Raw genomic sequence first — 18,750 nt, 5'->3', positions numbered from 1 at the left:
ACAGCTTGGTTTTGCTTCTTTCTGTTAATTAGTTTATGACCATACAGTTGTAACAACTGGTAAGGTTTCTTACAATTCTGTGTCCTCCATTGTCTTGCCTTCTTGAATTTCTTAATGGGGAATGGTTCTACGTCTAATTCTCTTTACTTCTCCTCCTGCTTGTTCCTTTTCTTAGGCCACTCTGTATACCAATCTTTTTCCTTGATGATGAAAACAGGTCTATATATGTATCTTTTTTCCTGTCTTCCCCTTTCTTGGACATTCTGGACCTCAGTGTCCCTTGAAGTTGTGGACATTCAAGGACTCAGTGGCCCTTGACATTGTGGACATTCTAGGGCTCAGCGTCCCTTGACATTGTGAACATTCTAGGGCTCAGTGTCCCTTGACACTGTGGACATTCTAGGGCTCAGTGTCCCTTGACACTGTGGGCATTCAAGGACTCAGTGTCCCTTGACATTGTGGACATTCAAGGACTCAGTGTCCCTTGACACTGGACATTCTAGGGCTCAGTGTCTCTTGACATTGTGGGCATTCAAGGACTCAGTGTCCCTTGACATTGTGGACATTCTAGGGCTCAGTGTCCCTTGACATTGTGGACATTCAAGGACTCAGTGTCCCTTGACATTGTGGACATTCTAGGGCTCAGTGTCCTTTTCCTTGATATCTTATTGGCAGTGTACTTTCTAATGACTCTTCTTTACAGTCTCAGGGTAAGAAGTTCATTCTATATATAGGGAGAGAGTGTTTAAAACTAAGTTAAATCAAGTGTCTGAATCATGATGAAATGATCACATTATTGCAGCAAGAAACGAGAAACCAAATGACAACTTTTGGTGATGCCTCATACGCTAACTAAAGGGTTAGCAGATGTGCATGTAACTGATTTTGAAGATGACACAACTGAGTCTAAAACAACACCCTCTATCACAAGACCAAGAGAGTCGAGATATAACAAACTCCAGAAAAGTTACTTTCATATTCGAGATGCAAAAGGTGACTTAAAAAAATATTTGGAACCAATGCTTACACACATATGGTGAAATTTAAAAATTTAGAGTTTGAAGTACCACCAAGTAAAGCACTCGCTGTCATTACCAATTTGTATGATACATTGTTAGAATAAAATGAAACGACAATGCCAAGCTAATGATAACAATTGTTTAAGACTCCACAACACACTGGAGAGATCTAGTAACTGAAAAAGGTGTGAGCTGTCCAACTATTCCATTTTATTTGGCCTTCAACCTTGACACGTTACAATACATGGTGGCTAGATTAACTGGTTGAGTAAGAACCTGGGAAGAACCATTAACCAATGGGAAGCTACTGGTGAGCTTTCTCACATACCCACAATGGCTGAGCCCAAGACTCGAACATAAGTGGACAGAGTGATCGGTAAAGGTTAGCACATTATACCACTTGGCAACCCTTGGCACCTGATATTAACATGCTTGCAGAATGTATTCAAAGGTGAAACAGTCACAGGATTTTTAAGATGGCCATTTAGGCAGGCATATTCAATGTCTGAATGGCACCATTTGGACCAACCAGACATTAAGATAATGTTTGTATGCTAGTCTGGAGTAAACATTCATTCTAAATGAGTAGTGACATGACCAGTCTGGATATCAGGTCTTACTTTCAGTTTCAACCAATTATATATCCAGAAGTCTTCCGGCAAAAACCAAATGCTAATATAAATTTTCTTTCTGGAGGATTTTCAATAATAGGATTATCAAGATGGCCACTGTGGCACCTATATCAGACAACAGATCAGCTCCATTTTCCATTAGAACCAACTAGACACACGAAAATTCTGGTGAATATCCAATGACAATATGACTTTCCTTTCTAGAGAAGTAGTGATAACAAAATTTTCAAGATGGTCACTGTGGAAGTCATTTTGGAAAGATCAGCCCCAGTTTCTTTTAGGGCCAAGTAGACATCATAAAAAGTCTTTCAGTGAATATGACCTTCCATTCAAATATAGTGGCAGTAAGATGTTCACCAGGTGGCACCATATTTATGACCAACTAGACCAGGGGCTGAATGTATGTGTAACATTTAATGTCATTCCTTTAAGCAGTTTAGGAGTTGTAGCAATACCAAATTTCAGCTCACAGGCAGACAGATGATAAACTGATGAGACAACAGACAATCCCATAAACTCTTCTGGTCTATGACTAGTAAAGTTAAAAATCATGGAAAAGTTGAAAACAAAACCTGAGTTGGTTCAAATCATCTGAATATTCAATGCTTGGAGAAAATTAAACTTTATTACAATTCAACAAAAAGCAAACAGACGACTGACAAGTTTCATGTAGATGTTTCATACCAATGTACATTACATAATCAAATTATACAGGATCATTTAGTTGAACAGATATACTCTAGTTCATTCTCATTAAACAATCTCAAATTCATACAGTTTACAGACAATGCCACAAATATTCATGGACCCTGTTTTTTATGTGTGAATTCTATCCAAGGCAATGATATGACACAACATGAAGGGGCCCAGTCACAAAAATGGATCCTCATAATGATATGACACAACATGATGGGACCCAGTCACAAGAATGGATCCTCATAATGATGACACAACATGATGGGGCCCAGTCACAAGAATGGATCCTCATAATGATATGACACAACATGATGGGACCCAGTCACAAGAATGGATCCTCATAATGATGACACAACATGATGGGGCCCAGTCACAAGAATGGATCCTCATAATGATATGACACAACATGATGGGGCCCAGTCACAAGAAGGGATCCTCATAATGATATGGCACAACATGATGGGGCCCAGTCACAAGAATGGATCCTCATAATAATATGACACAACATGTTGGGGTCCAGTCACAAGAATGGATCCTCATAATGATATGACACAACATGATGGGGCCCAATCACAAGAATGGATCATCATAATGATATGACACAACATGATGGGGCCCAGTCACAAGAATGGATCCTCATGATCAAGATCAGAAAATAAGCCAAATGTAACATTCCTGTAAGCAAGGGATTGTCTGGAAATTAGTGTAATTTTAGTTGCCATCCATTTAAGACATCTTCATCCATATTTCATATTGTGGCTAGGCTAGGGGCACTATTTCCTTAAACAGGGGTACAGGCCTTATTACCTTAAACAGGGGTAGGGACCTTATTACCTTTGACAGGGGTAGGAGCCTTATAACCTTTGACAGGGGTACAGGTCTTATAACTTTTGGCAGGGGTGGGGCCTTATTACCTTTGACAGGGATAGTGGCCTTAATACCTTTGGCAGGGGTAGGGGCCCTATTACTTTTGACAGAGGAAGGGCCTTATTACCATTGACAGGTTAGAGGCTGTATAACCTCTGACAGGTGTAGGGGCCTTATTACCTTTGATAAGGGAAGGGCCTTATTACCTGTGACAGGGGTAGGGGCTCTTTTACCTTTGACAGGGGTAGTAGCCTTATTACTTTGACAGGGTTATAGGCCTTATAACCTTTGGCAGGGGTAGGGGCCTTATTATCTTTGACTGGGGTAAAGGTCTTAATACCTTTTACAGGGGTAGAGGCCTTATTACCTTTTAAGGTGGATCAAATAATATTGGGTCTACTAACTGGCTTGCAACAACCACAAAATCCACCCCGAAAAATGCACAATACAAACAGTAGTGAGTGTAATCAAAACAGGGTGAAATAAATATTTGATACAATTGATGAATATAAAGTCAAATTTGGAGAAAAATGAATTTTTGCTATTACATTAAGAAATTCTGAAATGTAAATAAGCAACTGTTAAATATGACATTGTTTGAGAGTGTGTGTGTGTGTGTAATTTGGATTTTTAACATAGCTTTAACAATTGTTCAGTCATAGCACTAAGATGTCTGCAGTGTGGCAGTTTAAAGTGATGTCTAGCATTGGGACATCATGCCTCAGACATGTAGCATGATGTCCCACCCAGTCACCCTATCTGACACCAGGCCAACCAGTCCTAACACTAACTTCTTAATGCTGAGTGCCTAGCAAGGCAGATGTTAGTACCATTTGTATCAGTCTTTGGTATGATTCAGCCAGGGTTCAAACTTGCAACCTCCCCCATCCAAGGCAGACACTCTAACCACCAGGCCACTGAAGAGTCCTGTTGCTAAGTAACATTGAGTTGTTACACAATACCATGTTCTGAGCCCTTTATTCAGTATCAATAAGGATTAATAGGCATCCAGTCAAGCTGGGCTTAAAAAATTATGTATATCAATGAAATGAAGTATAAAATTATTTCTTAAGAGTGCCTACAGAGTATGTTGCAGTAAAATTGGTTAAGGGTTTAAAAGAAATCACTAGGTTGAAAATCGCTACTTATGCTATAAGTACTCATGCATAAGTCTGAACCAACTGTGAACTGCATTGACACAGATGTCAGACCCAATTGTAAATGCAGATCTGTCAGACCCAACTGTACAATGACAGACCTAGATCTGTTAGATCCAACTGCACAATGACAGACCCAGATCAGTTAGATCCAATTGTGCAATGACAGAACCAGATCTGTCAGATCCAATTGTACAATGACAGACCTAGATCTGTCAGACTCAACTGTACAATGACAGACCTAGATCTGTCAGACTCAACTGTACAATGACAGACCTAGATCTGTCAAACTCAACTTCAAAAGGCAGACCTAGATCTACTATCACATGATGCAACAGCAGACATGAGTCTATGCAGTTTGTTCGGATTAATCAGTAGAACATTAACCCTGGCCTGCTGGTGCAATATGCGACATAAGATCAGTGTCTGTGTCGTCTGCAGTTGATCCTGACTTACACGTGTGTAGATTATGCCAACTTGAGACATGCATTTTCAGCTAAGAAGCTGTGTGTACTATCTACTGTACAAATGCAATACTCTAACAATCGACACATTCATGCAATACCTGAAGATGACTTGTGTGTATGACCAACCTACTGTACACATTTAAAAAGACAATTTGTGTATATGACCAATCTACTGTACACATGTAATAAGATGATTTGTGTGTATGACCAATCTACTGTACACATTTAAAAAGATGATTTGTGTATATGACCAATCTACTGTACATATGTAATAAGATTTGTGTATAACCAAGCTATCGTCCAGATGTAATACTGAATCAATCAACACATTCATACAAGACATGAAGATGACCTGTCTGTACAACCAAGCTACTGTACACATGTAATAAGATGATTTGTGTGTATGACCAAGCTATTGTACATATGTAATACTGTATCAATCAATACATTCATAAAATACCTGAAGATGACCTGTCTGTATTACCAAGCTACTGTTGTTGTTGTTATTCTAGGGTTTAACGCCATTTTTCAGCACAAGATAGGCTATACATGGCGGCCAGTATAACTTGTGGAGGAAGAACCCTGGAAAACCCAGGGAAGAACCACCGACCCACGAGAAGCTACTGACAGGCTTTCCCACGTACCCACGCTAGCCGATCCTTGGACTCGAACCCACGCAGACAGAGGTGAGGATGGCAGTGATCCGGAACGGTGAGCGCTTTAGACCACTCAGCCACTTGGGGCCCCCCAAGATACTGTACACATGTAATAAGACAATTTGTGTGTATGACCAATCTACTGTACACATGTAACAAGATGACTTGTGTGTATGACCAATCTAATGTACACATGAAATACTCCATGAATTAAAATATTCATATAATACTTAAAGATGATTTATATTTATTCATTTAATATATAAAGCATTTTGTTGAGGAAATGACAAAGTACAATGATGATCAGAAAAATATTCTCAAAAAATGACCTTATAATATACCATCTAGTCCAAGAAATGCAAATGCTGTGAACACTCAGTTCCCGTAAATCACTACTGTCTACAATAACAATTATCCACTTCACTGTACATTCATGATATCAAGTGTCTGGTTGTATTTTGCAGATTAACCAGCCTTACAATGGTGATTTTCATTTAAATTTTAAACTCAGATCTATACTTAAAAGCCCATCTTCATCGGGACACTCAAGCACAGGCCCAAAACCTACAAAAGTTGGTTAGATACATAAGGTGTACCTTTCTCATAAAAATCCTACAGTCTAGTAATGGAAGTAGAGTTTAAAAAAAGCTAGCATAGCATTTCTTCATAAAGTTATAGACAATCAAGGTTATAAACTGTTCCAGTTTTTGGACCTTGAACAGGAATTTCTTGCAGAAATAGTCTTGAGAACAATAGACCTGGTCATGATATCACTTGCATATAGTCACCACACCCTCATAATGACAACCATTTCTCAGTACCCTGCAGTTTTCAAATACAGATAACCACCAACTAAAGTGTTAACTGCATTTCCAAGAGTGGTTGTGTAACTTGGTTTCACTGCATTTGATTTTCATTGAAAATTATGTCATACTATTCATTTTAGCCATTTACAAATCCTAATGATTTTGTTTTTGACAAATAAATTCATTATTTTGTAGTCTTAAGTAAAAAAAATCTAATTAACAAAAAACAAACCATAAAATCATTAATGTGAAATTCATGTAAGCTGATATCATGTAAGTCAGTGGATACCTGCATTACCTATCCATGCTTATTTGACAACCAGTTTCTAGAACTTTGCCACTTCAACAGACACAAATATAGCATGAAGAGTAAATATCAACTAGTCTTTTTTCAGTTTATCTCATCATCTCTTCTTCCTTCCATCCTTCAATCAAACCCCAATGACATCTAATTGATTTCAAAGACCAACTGCATCTTTTAATCAAACCTCAATGACATCTATTTGATTTCAAAGACCAACTGCCTGTCTTTTAATGAAACCCTAATGACATCTAATTGAATTCAGAGACCAAATGACTGTCTTTTAATCAAACCCAAATGACATCTACCAGGATACAAGGACCTACTGCCTATAAAAGAGCATACTGCACTGGTTTTCTGGCTAGTTCTTATACACAGTACTGATTTATATATACGATATACGACTCCGTCACTTATAACAAGGTGTCCTGGCTAGTCCTTATACACAGTGCTGATTTATATACAACAATGTGTCCTGGCTAGTCCTTAGACAAATTGCTGATTTATATACAACAATGTGTCCTGGCTAGTCCTTATACACAGTGCTGATTTATATACAACAATGTGTCCTGGCTAGACCTTATACAAATTGCTGACTTATATACAAGGTACCATGGCTAGTCCTTATACACAGTGCTGATTTATATACAACAAGGTGCCATGACTAGTCCTTATACACAGTTCTGATTTATATGTAAATCGGTTTTGACTAGTGCAATGATGACACGTGATTATGTATGATTCCATCACCTACAACAATATAATGCTGATTAATATGTAAATCAGTTTTTACTTTTGCATTGAAGATGGATGTGATTGTGTATGACTCCATCACCTACAACAACATGCCATGGCTTGTTCTTATACACAACGCTCATTTATATATATCTACTCATGCAATAAAAACATAAGTGCAACACTTGTGGTTGTGCATGACTTAATCAATAAAACTCTTCTCATTATTTCTGTAACATTTTGCTTGTGTATAATTTGTACCAAACTGCACTGAGCACAGATCCATATCAGCCATGACACAAAGCCACCACATACCATGGTCCAGGCAATCAGCACAGACCGATATCAGCCATGACAGAACGCCAACTGACCAAGATCCAGGCAAATAGCATAGACCTATATCAGCTATGACAAAAAGCCACTGTATACCAAGGTCCAGGCAAATAGCATAGACCCATATCATCAGTGACTTAAAGCCAACTGACCAAGATCTAGGCAAATAGCACAGACCCATATCTGCTATGACATAAAGCCAAATGACCAAGATCTAGGCAAATAGCACAGACCCATATCAGTTATAACATAAAGCCAGGACAGTGCAAGATGTTTACTATTTACATCCAGGGTCTTCACTAACCATGCGATAGAAAAAATCATGGTCATTCTTAGTAATGAACATCATGGACCCTGAGTCACCTGGTACATTATCTACCAGCAGATTTAGGTCTGTGCAATTTACAATTGGGTGTATCTTATACAAAAGTAAAATACAATTGCTGGCCAAACTAAACAGTGCCAAGATAGTCCAATTTCACTGTCACAGTGTAGCAATCCCTGTTACAACAGATTCACATCATATGTGGACATATTTTTTCTACCTGTCAAAATGCCCAAAATGAGAAGACATTAAAAATTTAAAGATGGCAGCCAATCCCATTTTTATATCATGTAAGATAAAGTCTATGGTAATCATTGGCTCCAAAGCCCGCATTACATTTCGGACACTTTCTCTGTCTTGTCTCATAGCGAGTCTTTAGGCACTCAAGACAGAAAAGGTGAAAGCACTTTGTCAAAACAGCATCTTTCCGGTTCACTTTACATGATGGACAAGTCAGTTGGTCCTGAAAAGAAGAATAAACAGCCTGTAATAAGAAAGATGATACTTTCTATATTTAATATTTTAGATATTTTTTCTTTTCTTCCTGATAATATGGAATGTTGGGATAGACATATGTTGATATTTGGAGCAAAATTATTTTACATGTATAGGAAAGAGAGAAATAAGGTCACACTGCGACAGTAGGCATGGAGTTATAGATTAGAGCAGGAGGCACCTCCAAGAGGCTGCCTATTTCATGGGGCTGCCTTTTTCAATGGGCTTCCTATCTCAAGGGGCTGCCTTTTTCAAGGGGCTGCTTATCTCAAGAGGCTGCCTATCTTAAGGGGCTGCCTATCTCAAGGGGCATGTTCAAGCCTTGCACTGTTATGAGCTTCCTGGTGTAATAAAATCCCTTCTGTCAGCTCAATGATGTCTAAAATGAGTTCTTAACTCAGAGGTGTAATAAAGTCCCTTCTGTAATCCATCTGATAATATAAACAGAGCTCTTAAATCCTAGGTGCAACAAAGCCCCTGTTTTAATCCATCAGATTTATAAACAGAGTTCATAAATCCCATGTGTAACAAAGCCCCTTCATTTATTTCTCTGAGCTAAAAAACAACTTTCTTGAAATTATGATAAAAAAATGTAAAAAGTTTAATATCATTTTGGGGAAGAGATCGCGCATGAATAATACAAGACGATCGTGGCATGGCTCCTGAAATTTTAACTCGATTCGGTCTATAACATGGTCAGGTTGTATGGTTCCCAAATACCATGTTATAGCAGGGTCATACTATATGTAAATTTAATTTATATTGTGTGCTTGACCTTTGTCCATGATTAGAGTTTTGACCTCTGACTACTGTTATGACTGAGGGTTGTGCATACTTGCTGTCTGACAAGTTGTTTCCTACGATTTAAGTTCAAAACCTGACTTTGGTTACAAGTTAGTGAAGTTTTCTAGATAATACATTACCACTGTGCCATTGATCAGGTGACAGTCTGTATATAAAGGATGTGGCAAACAAATCATTCATTTCTGTTTTGATAATAGTCTTTTGTAATCTATGACCCGATTATATAGCTGTGTTCAGTTATAACTTGAGAGGAATTATTTATTGAAATTACTCATTCAAACTACAAAGTGCTTGTTAACTTTTTGGATTAAAACATTCTCTATTATATCACAGTGGTACATCAGCACATCCAAAACTTGAAATTCATTTGGAACATTCTGTACTTTTGGACTTGTGATAAAACATTTAGGATTATTTGGGATTTAATTCACAATACAATAACTGTCTTTAGAAGTGTCACTTTGTATACTAGGGAAGTAAATTATTCATTCAATTTATTAAATTTGTTGGCTTTGTTTGTTTCTGTTACATAGTTTAAGACCAAAGAGTCATAACAATAGTTCCCTATTCGAGGATTTAAAAAGAATTGTCATCTATTTGAAGATTTAAATAAAACTGTCCGTTATTGGGGATTCAAAAAAAAACAATCCACAAGATCAGGATTCAGAGAAAATAGTCCAGTATTTGGAGAATCGAAGAAACTAGTTCTGTATTTGATGATTCAAAGATTATGCTCCTATATTTGAAGATTCAAAGAAAAAATTCCTGTATTTAAGGATTCAAAGAACACAGTCCTGTATTTAAGGATTCAAAGAAAACAGTCCTGTATTTAAGGATTCAAAGAAAACAGTACTGTATTTAAGGATTCAAAGAAAACAGTCCTGTATTTATGGATTCAAAGAAAACAGTTCTGTATCTAAGGATTCAAAGAAAACGAAGATTCAAAGATGGTCCTGTACTTGAGTATTCAAAGATCTTAATTCCTCGAGTTGCATACAATAATTGAATTTTATCAGTCACTCATTAGCAGGGCAAAAAAAAATGGATATTTTACAACATTAACAACACTATTAAAGTCTGAGATCTTCAATAATGGATATTTACAACAGTAACACCACCATTAACATCTCCATATTCTGAACAAAAGATGATTATTCCCCTTCTAACAATTATCAAAAATGTTTTGAAAAATGTAATTCCCCATGTGTTAGAATTTTTGATACAAGGACTGGTTAAGAGTACACAGGAAATGAAAGAGTCTGTATTCAGTGTTTTAATCTCAGTAAAAGCTCTTGTACAAGGAGAAATGCAGGATCTAAAAGGTACATTTGATTATGACTTCATTATAAAAAAGGTAGAGGAAAGAGAGAAAAAGGGAGGGAAGAGCTAAGTAGGATGAGAGATAAGAGATAAGCTGATACTATAAAACTTTAAATGCATGTTTTGAAATTTATAAAATAGGAGAAACTTAAAAAATATGTTAATTTTTTTTAAGGTGCAAGACTGAAGTTGAACAAGCCAGCATATTAGGTTTCTAGGATATAAAAATTAAGCTAAAATTAAAATCTGGCTGATAAAGGATTTAATTTAGGTTTTTTCAAAGAACTGCTTTTATAGATTAAATTGAAGCTACAAGTACTTGAAAAGCAACAATAAATTTTATTACACCATCAAAAACTAGCAGTGCAATGATTGGTTAACAGAATGTCACATGCCAAGAACCAAAACAGTTGTGTCCCTTGTGCAATCATGTCACAGCCTTGTCTGATACACTAGTAAACACTGTCTTGTTTGAGTCACCATAATACATAATTTAGTGCTCTTATTCCAGGGGAAGGGGAGATAAGAAAATTTCTTCACTAGCAACTAGTCATGTTCACAGAGGGATCCACCCTTGTGGAAAATGACTAGCCTTGGTTGAATAGAATGTAATATCTGCCCCTAACAAGGGCAATAATATTGAACAAATCTGCATATCTGCCCCTAACAAGGGCAATAATATTGAATAAATCTACCCCATACTATGAGCAATAAATGTACAATATTTAACAAATCTGTTCATCTAAATTTCATCCACTGTACACTGTAATTTTATCCCCAAAAGCTGCTTGAGCCAACCATTTTGCTCTATTTACTTATTTTTTAACATAAACTTATCTTTTCCAAAGTAGTTTCTCAAAAAATATATCAAACATCAATTAGCTGCAGAGGGGTTCATAAACGTTGAAGATCTCCGTTTGAATGGAAAACATAACATGAAAAATAATTTGTTTGGACAAAAATCTACTTCACCATTGCCTTTACAAGAAACTAAAGTCCACACCCAAAAGAGCATACTTACAATACTGTAATAGATACAGATGAAGGAAATAAAAAGTTTCTCCATTTCTCTTAACGTTGGAAAATTAATTTTAACTGATCAGCACAAATCTTTAAAGTAGCTTGAAAACAGTATTTTCTCAGCCACTATCTTTCTTATTCTTTAAGACCACAGAAAGGAATAATTTATCTCAATAGGTTCAATAATAAATTTTAGAACCAGAGTGCTCCTTTTACTGTGCTTATCTATTTTAAAAACAAATAATTTAGTTTAAAAAACAAAAAAGTATGTACATTTTTGCAATGTTGTTTAGAAAACAGTCTGGTTTACAGTTTGTAAATTATAAATGTGACATATTTTACACATAAACAAAACATGATCTGTAAAGTAATAACTTCTAAAGGGATCACTATACAAATCAAGTTCCTTACATATATTTTTTAAAATACTTTTTTACATTTATGATGAAATACAGTGAATCCATTAAAAGTTAATGACCAAGACAATCTAACTTATGTGAGGCACAAGCCTGGATAAAGCACATTTTAAAAAATGACCAAAGGTTATATTTCATTTTCTAAAGCCAGAAGTATTTGAAAGAAATAACTTGATTTTTTTAATGCAAGTGACCTTTCCAGAACTGGTGAAAATACCACCTGCATGCTCTTTCATCCTCGACAAAAGCCAAGTCCTTGTTGTAAATGCAAGTAACAGTCTTAACTGATTATAAAACATCCAAGAAAAATAAAAATAAAAATATTCATGTTTTCCCAGGGACTAGAACAGGATCCAATAACAGCTAGTTGGCTCAATTGGTACAGTGATACCTAAATGTTTACTCAAAATAAGCTTTCAGGAAAAAACATGTCTGTGAACCCTGCATGCTAACAATTTCATGTTTATACTATAACAAAAACATAAACAAAAACTGAACCTTAACAAATGATTTTCAAACAGAGAACCTTAATAAATAATCTTAACAAGAGGCACAAAACATTATAATAGATTGTTAACATTGTGACAATGCTGATACTGTGATGTCTATATCTCATTATCTATTAACATAAGGACAATAATGAGCACTGGGATGAATAAAAGCTGTTTCTGTACCTTGTATTCTTGTATTTCTGCTAACAGCACCTCATCAGCTGCACCTGCCATCTCTATTTTCTTCTGACGCTCTAACTTCCTTTGCAGTTTGGCAATTTCCTCCTTAAAATAGGACAAAATGTGTTTTACTACAACATTTCTTGAGAGACCACAGCTATGTAGGAGGCAAACTGTCTCGAGAGAACACAGCCATGTAACAGACCAACTGTCTTGACAGAACACTGCTATATTATAGGAGACCAACTGTCTTGAGACAATAGAGCTATATAGGAAAACAGCTGTCTTGCGAGAACAGTTATATAGGAGACAACTGTCTTGAGACCCAATTCTGAACGAATGGATTAATTTTTTTATAGTTTATATGTTTGAACTTTCTCTGAGAGACCACCTGTCTTAAGAGACCATTTTTTGTTGGCAGAAGGGGCCTTACTGTAATTCAATCTCATTATTTCCACCCTCTTTCTGAAAACGAGTTCTACAGCTGAATCAGTAAATAATGATTCCATCTCATTATTTCTTACCTCTTTCTGAAAATCAATTCAAAATACAGCTAAATCAGTAAATAATGATTCTATCAAAGGGCCAGCAAGAAGCAATCATTACTGACAAATTGTATTTAAAATATGGCAACACACTGTATTATGTGTACCTTTAAATGTGGATGCTTGTTATATGCAGGTGGTCGGTACAGCAGATAACATCATATGGAGATGTTCAGTAAGGCAGGAAGTGTTATATCCAGGTGATCATTACAGCAACTTTTAAGCACAAGACTCCTCAATATGTCATTACAGATAAGAGTATTAGTGAAAAAAGCTGAAGAATGAACCCGAATGAGTACATGAAAGTAAAAGATGAGGAAGCCACTGAACTAGTTTTACCACTACTACCATCACCGCAATATGACACAATCAATCAAAATTAACATGGAATTAAACATGAATTTGGCCTGAACAAGATGTTTATACATTTTATCAATTTCTCAAATCCATAACATTGAAATATTTGCACATAATTTGTGTGATATCAACTTTCAAAAACAAAAGGAAAATGCATAGGTTACCATGTCTGTAATAAACCAATAGCATGAACTATAAAGAGTGACCAAGAATCAGATAATGGTATTTTATTTCAACCAGGCTGATGTGACCTGACGGGCTATTTTACTTCGACCAGACTGAAATAACCTGATGAGTTATTTTATTTTAAAAAAGAAACAGTTTAAAAAAGCTAACTCAGAAATAGACTTGATCTTATAACATAGTTAAATATCGTTTGTTTAAATATAGCACAGTAATCAGAAAAACGTTATGCTCATGTTGGACTTTTTTATGCCATAAAGTGACAGCTTAACTTAAAATCAATTTAGTACAAACCAGCTAAGGCATTAACTTTCAACTACAAGAAATGTGCTGGCTCAGTAATTAAGGCATTGGATTTGTGGCCAGAAGAGTTCAGAACTGATCCCACCATGGTGTTACTTTCCTTTCCATTTGCATGATTTAACCTTGAAAGTGTTGTTGTGCCATAGACAACTAAACCAATCCAAACTACTCAAAGGTTAAAAGCATTTTTGTCCTTTCTACTGGTGTCATAAAATTTGCCACTCAATGTTTACCTATTTATGTCAATTTGATCTAATTCATCTTGCAGTCAGTTTTCATCTGACAGTTTTATCAAATGCATCTTTATAGTCAGTTTTAATTAATTGATCTTACAGTCAGTTTTATCCAATTCATCTGATAGTCAATTTTATCTAATTCATCTGTAGATTTTACACCTCTGTCTGCGTGGGTTGGAGTCTCAGGCTTGGCCAATGTGGGTATGTGAGAAAGCTTGCCAGTAGCTTCTCATGGGTCAGTGGTTCTTACCAGGGGTTTTCCCAGGTTCTTCTTCCACCATTTATATTGGCTGCCATGTATAGCCTGTCTTGTGCTGAAAAATGGAGCTAAACACCAAAACAACAACAACAACAATTGTAAGTTTTAGCAAACAGTCAGTTTTATCCAATTCATCTTATTGTAATTATACTTGATTCATCTGACATTCAGTTTTACATACTATGTTAATTGTCTGTTAAGCTGAGAATGTGTATACCAAAGTGGAATGGAACAAGGGAAAAGAATTCCAAGATATCAAACCTATAAATTTCTGGATGTCTTCTGCTTGATTCCATATTTCTGTATAAAACTCAAGAGTTCAACAACTCCCAATTGTTGTATACTTTCTTTGGCCATACTGACCACACAAGATGTAAGATAATGTCCAAGTCACACAAATACCATGTGATAAGGGGGCCCCGAGTGGCCGAGTGGTCTAAAGTGCTCTCCGTTACGGAACACTGCCATGTCACCTCTATCTGCGTGGGTTCGAGTCTTGAATTCGGCCAATGTGGGTATGTGAGAAAACTTGCCAGTAGCTTCTCGTGGGTCAGTGGTTCTTTCCAGGTTTTCCTGGGTTCTTTCTCCACCATTAATACTGGCTGCCATGTATACCTATCATGTGCTGAAAAATGGCATTAAACCTTATAACAACAACCACCATGAGATAACTTGAGACCATTAAAATCAAATAACCAGGTCAAGTTATCTCCCCTGCTGATATGCTGCCAGGATTTTATCTAAAAGGGGGTGGGGTGATCACCTTCCCCCCTTGTTGATAACAAAAAATGAAAGTGGGGAGGGGGAGGCCATTGTTCATTATATCCTTAACTGTTTCTTTTTCTTACTGCTACACTCTATTCAAATCAAAATCCTAAAATGATGCTCCCTCTAGCCAGAGATTGATTAACATGATCTCGGTTGGCACGCTACATTGGGGGGTAGGGTCATGGCCTGGTTGGCAGAAAGACCATAGGCATACTCCATATCTGACTTAATTTGCAATGTTGTCAAAAGACATCTTATCTAATTATCATTCAGTCTGACTCATATTATATGCTTTATTGAAAGTCTATAAAACGGGTTCTAAAAAAATAAAAATGTTTCTCTTGGAGTTGTGTATGTTCTTCTATCAGATTTTCAAGGTTTTACATACTAAAGTTGAAATGAATATATTTGCATCCTAAATTGCTTTCATGGCAAATTCAAATCAATCTGTTTTTAATGGGAGATTTTAATGCCAGAATTCACAGCATCAGTGATTTTTTTGGAAAAAGATGAATTCTGTCTCAGACAATTCAATTTTGGTGCAGATTATGTTAAGTTTTGATGATACTGTGAAAATTCTCCACATGTACAAATTGCATAAGAAACAAGTAACATTAGAGCAGGTAATTAATACCACTGGGAAAATACTGATAGGAATATGCAGAGATAATAATCTTGCTATATAAATGGAATATGTTGTTGTTGTTGTTGTTGTTCTAGGGTTTAATGCCATTTTTCAGCACAAGATAGGCTATACATGGCGGCCAGTATAACTGGTGGAGGAAGAACCCCGGAAAACCCAGGGAAGAACCACCGACCCACGAGAAGCTATTGGCAGGCTTTCCCACATACCCACGCTAGTCGAGCCTTGGACTCGAACCCACGCAGACAGAGGTGAGATGGCAGTGATCCGGAACGGTGAGCGCTTTAGACCACTCGGCCACTCGGGGCCCCCCTAAATGGAAATGTAGTAATGATGTAAGTGCTGGAACTAAAATATTTTGAAATACATCGGTTCTTGGCTATTCTGTTGTTTCTAGCAACTCTGAACATGACATACGTGAAGTTGACCACTTTTTACTGGTAGGCACAACTTGTTAGTTACTTGTTTTAGGTTTTACCCCATAGCTAAGCAAGTTTTACCTGTTCACAATAATACATTATCACAAAAATTGAGATGGCCAGAAAACACAAGAGATGATTTTATTACAAATGTTGGTACAAGTAAACAAGAAGAGATGGTAAAGGAGACTCAGGATGTACTTAATAGTATATAATCATCAACAGTCTTTTTTCATCAATTTCATCATTTTTTAATGACACTGCTTCAGAATGTTTTGTAATAGATAACAGCCGTTCAATTTGTAACAGAAATAACAAATGATGGATTGGAAATAAATGCCAAAAGGCCTGCAGAAAATATTGCCATGTAAGAAATATACATAACAATAACCAAACACAAACAGGATAAATATAGCTGATCTTGATTTGAGTTTATGCAGATCAGTCAGTCCCTTATCATGTTTATACAGATCAGTCAGTCCCCTATCATGTTTAATGCCATTTGTTCTGGATTTGTGTTTATGCAGATCATAAGTTCTTTATCATGTTTAATGCCATTTGTTCTGGATTTGAGTTTATGCAGATCAGTCAGTCCCTTAACATGTTTATGCAGATCAGTCAGTCCCGTATCATGTTTAATGCCATTTGTTCTGGATTTGAGTTTATGCAGATCAGTCAGTCCCTTATCATGTTTATACAGATCAGTCAGTCCCTTATTATGTTTATGCAGATCAGTCAGTCCCATATCATGTTTAATGCCATTTGATCTTGATTTGAGTTTATGCAGATCAGAAAGTCCCTTATCATGTTTTATGCCGTTGTTCTTGATTTGAATTTATGCAGATCAGTCAGTCTCTTCTCATGTTTACGCACATCAGTTAGTTCCTTATGTTTAATGCCATTTGATTTTGATTTGAGTTTATATAGATCAGTCTTGATATAAGTTCATGCAGATCAGTCAGTCCCTTATAATGTTTAATGCCATTTAATTTTTGCATATAGCAAGCATGTGCTTCATTCGGTTGTACGTTTGCATAATATGAGAGTTTGCATCATTCTTTCACTGCCATAGCGGTTCTGCCAACCAGAGCTCTGCACACACTTAATTGTGATGTTGTATGGGGATTTTTTAATGATCCCACTGGTCTTCATCTGTGTATGAATATTGTTTTGTACTGAGAACCCCCTTGCAGTCTGCTGTCTGAAGGGGCATAGGCATAGCTGACTTGAACAAGTTGGGAAACTGTTCTTTATGGTTGTGATGAACAGTTTTTCAAATCACAGAGGTACTGTCTATTGGATATCTCTGTTAAAAAATAAGAGCTTTAACTAACATGAACTACAAAGTTTGACTTCCCTGAATCAGTGCATTGCTGCCTAATATGAAGAAAAAAAATGTCTGTTCTATAATGCTGTTTTAGGGTTTCAAGTCCATCAATGATATCGTCTGTTTGTTCAGACATTGGTATTTTAATCAAATAAATATGTTTATTTATCTCAACCATTATCTTAAATTAGCAAAAAATCCCTCAGTGCTTAATGTTTGGAGAAAAGAAATAAAAATTGCCTGTATTTAGGATTGGTAATTTTGAAATACCCTGTATAACTGGCTGACCAGCACGCTGTCTATTTGTTCATCCATCAAGTATATCAGACTCATATTGAATGTCAATTCTGGGCTCAAAATCACACACTGGTATTTCCAGTTACACTTTCCCAATGTCCAACAGACTGATATACTTGAAAATCTTTGTCTTCATAGCTATCAGCAGATAGTAATTGCAGAATGAAATCATCAACTGAAAACAAACCATGTTCTAGGAGGTCCTTATTTTAAACAAGCATCTGTAAAACTTCCTTGTTGAATATAAGGTTAAAACTACACAAAAATGCTTTTTCCAGGGCCCAATGTACCAATCAAATTTAAGTTAACAACCATTCATGTCAAGTTGAAGTATTCAGATGTGTAAACATTTGCCTACCTGAAAAAGGATGTCGTGATAAGAGGTACAAGACCTCTACCAGCATTGCAAATTATGACACAACCAGCATTTTAAGGGTTAAAGGTTAAATAATAATGGCATAATGTGCAAAGTACATTTTTATATGCATGGCTTTGAATTAATTTGTGGGAGATTTTGCACATCAGAGCTCTCCAAGTGTACAAATTTGGTGAACTCGTACATCCTGGCAGCATTTCTAGCCAATGTATGTTGATTTCATCATGAGCTAGACCGCAAAGAGGTGGTTAGATACGATTTTAAATATATTGTAATTTTTCCTGACAACCCCACCTGTAAGTTTTATTTTGTTTACA

At 36.3% G+C, this 18,750-nt stretch overlaps 1 protein-coding gene across 1 annotated transcript in view; it reads right to left on the bottom strand.

Annotated features, from left to right (window-relative positions):
• Window positions 1-5,724: 5,724 nt before the first annotated feature.
• Window positions 5,725-18,750, bottom strand: part of LOC149775563 (E3 ubiquitin-protein ligase Bre1-like) — a 95,099-nt gene continuing 82,073 nt past the window's right edge. The window contains exons 18-19 of the mRNA XM_089944196.1: window positions 12,724-12,825; window positions 5,725-8,457 (exon numbers count right to left, since the gene is read on the bottom strand). Of these exons, the coding sequence (XP_089800322.1) occupies window positions 8,281-8,457; window positions 12,724-12,825 (279 nt within the window). The 3' untranslated portion in view covers window positions 5,725-8,280. The remainder of the gene's footprint in view (window positions 8,458-12,723; window positions 12,826-18,750) is intronic.

Source organism: Sinohyriopsis cumingii, chromosome 19, assembly GCF_028554795.1.
Source record: "Sinohyriopsis cumingii isolate HCF-2022 chromosome 19, ASM2855479v2, whole genome shotgun sequence".
Taxonomy (NCBI): Eukaryota; Metazoa; Mollusca; class Bivalvia; order Unionida; family Unionidae; genus Sinohyriopsis; species Sinohyriopsis cumingii.
Note: the sequence above shows the minus strand (reverse complement) of the source record. Positions and strands in the feature narration are given on the sequence as shown.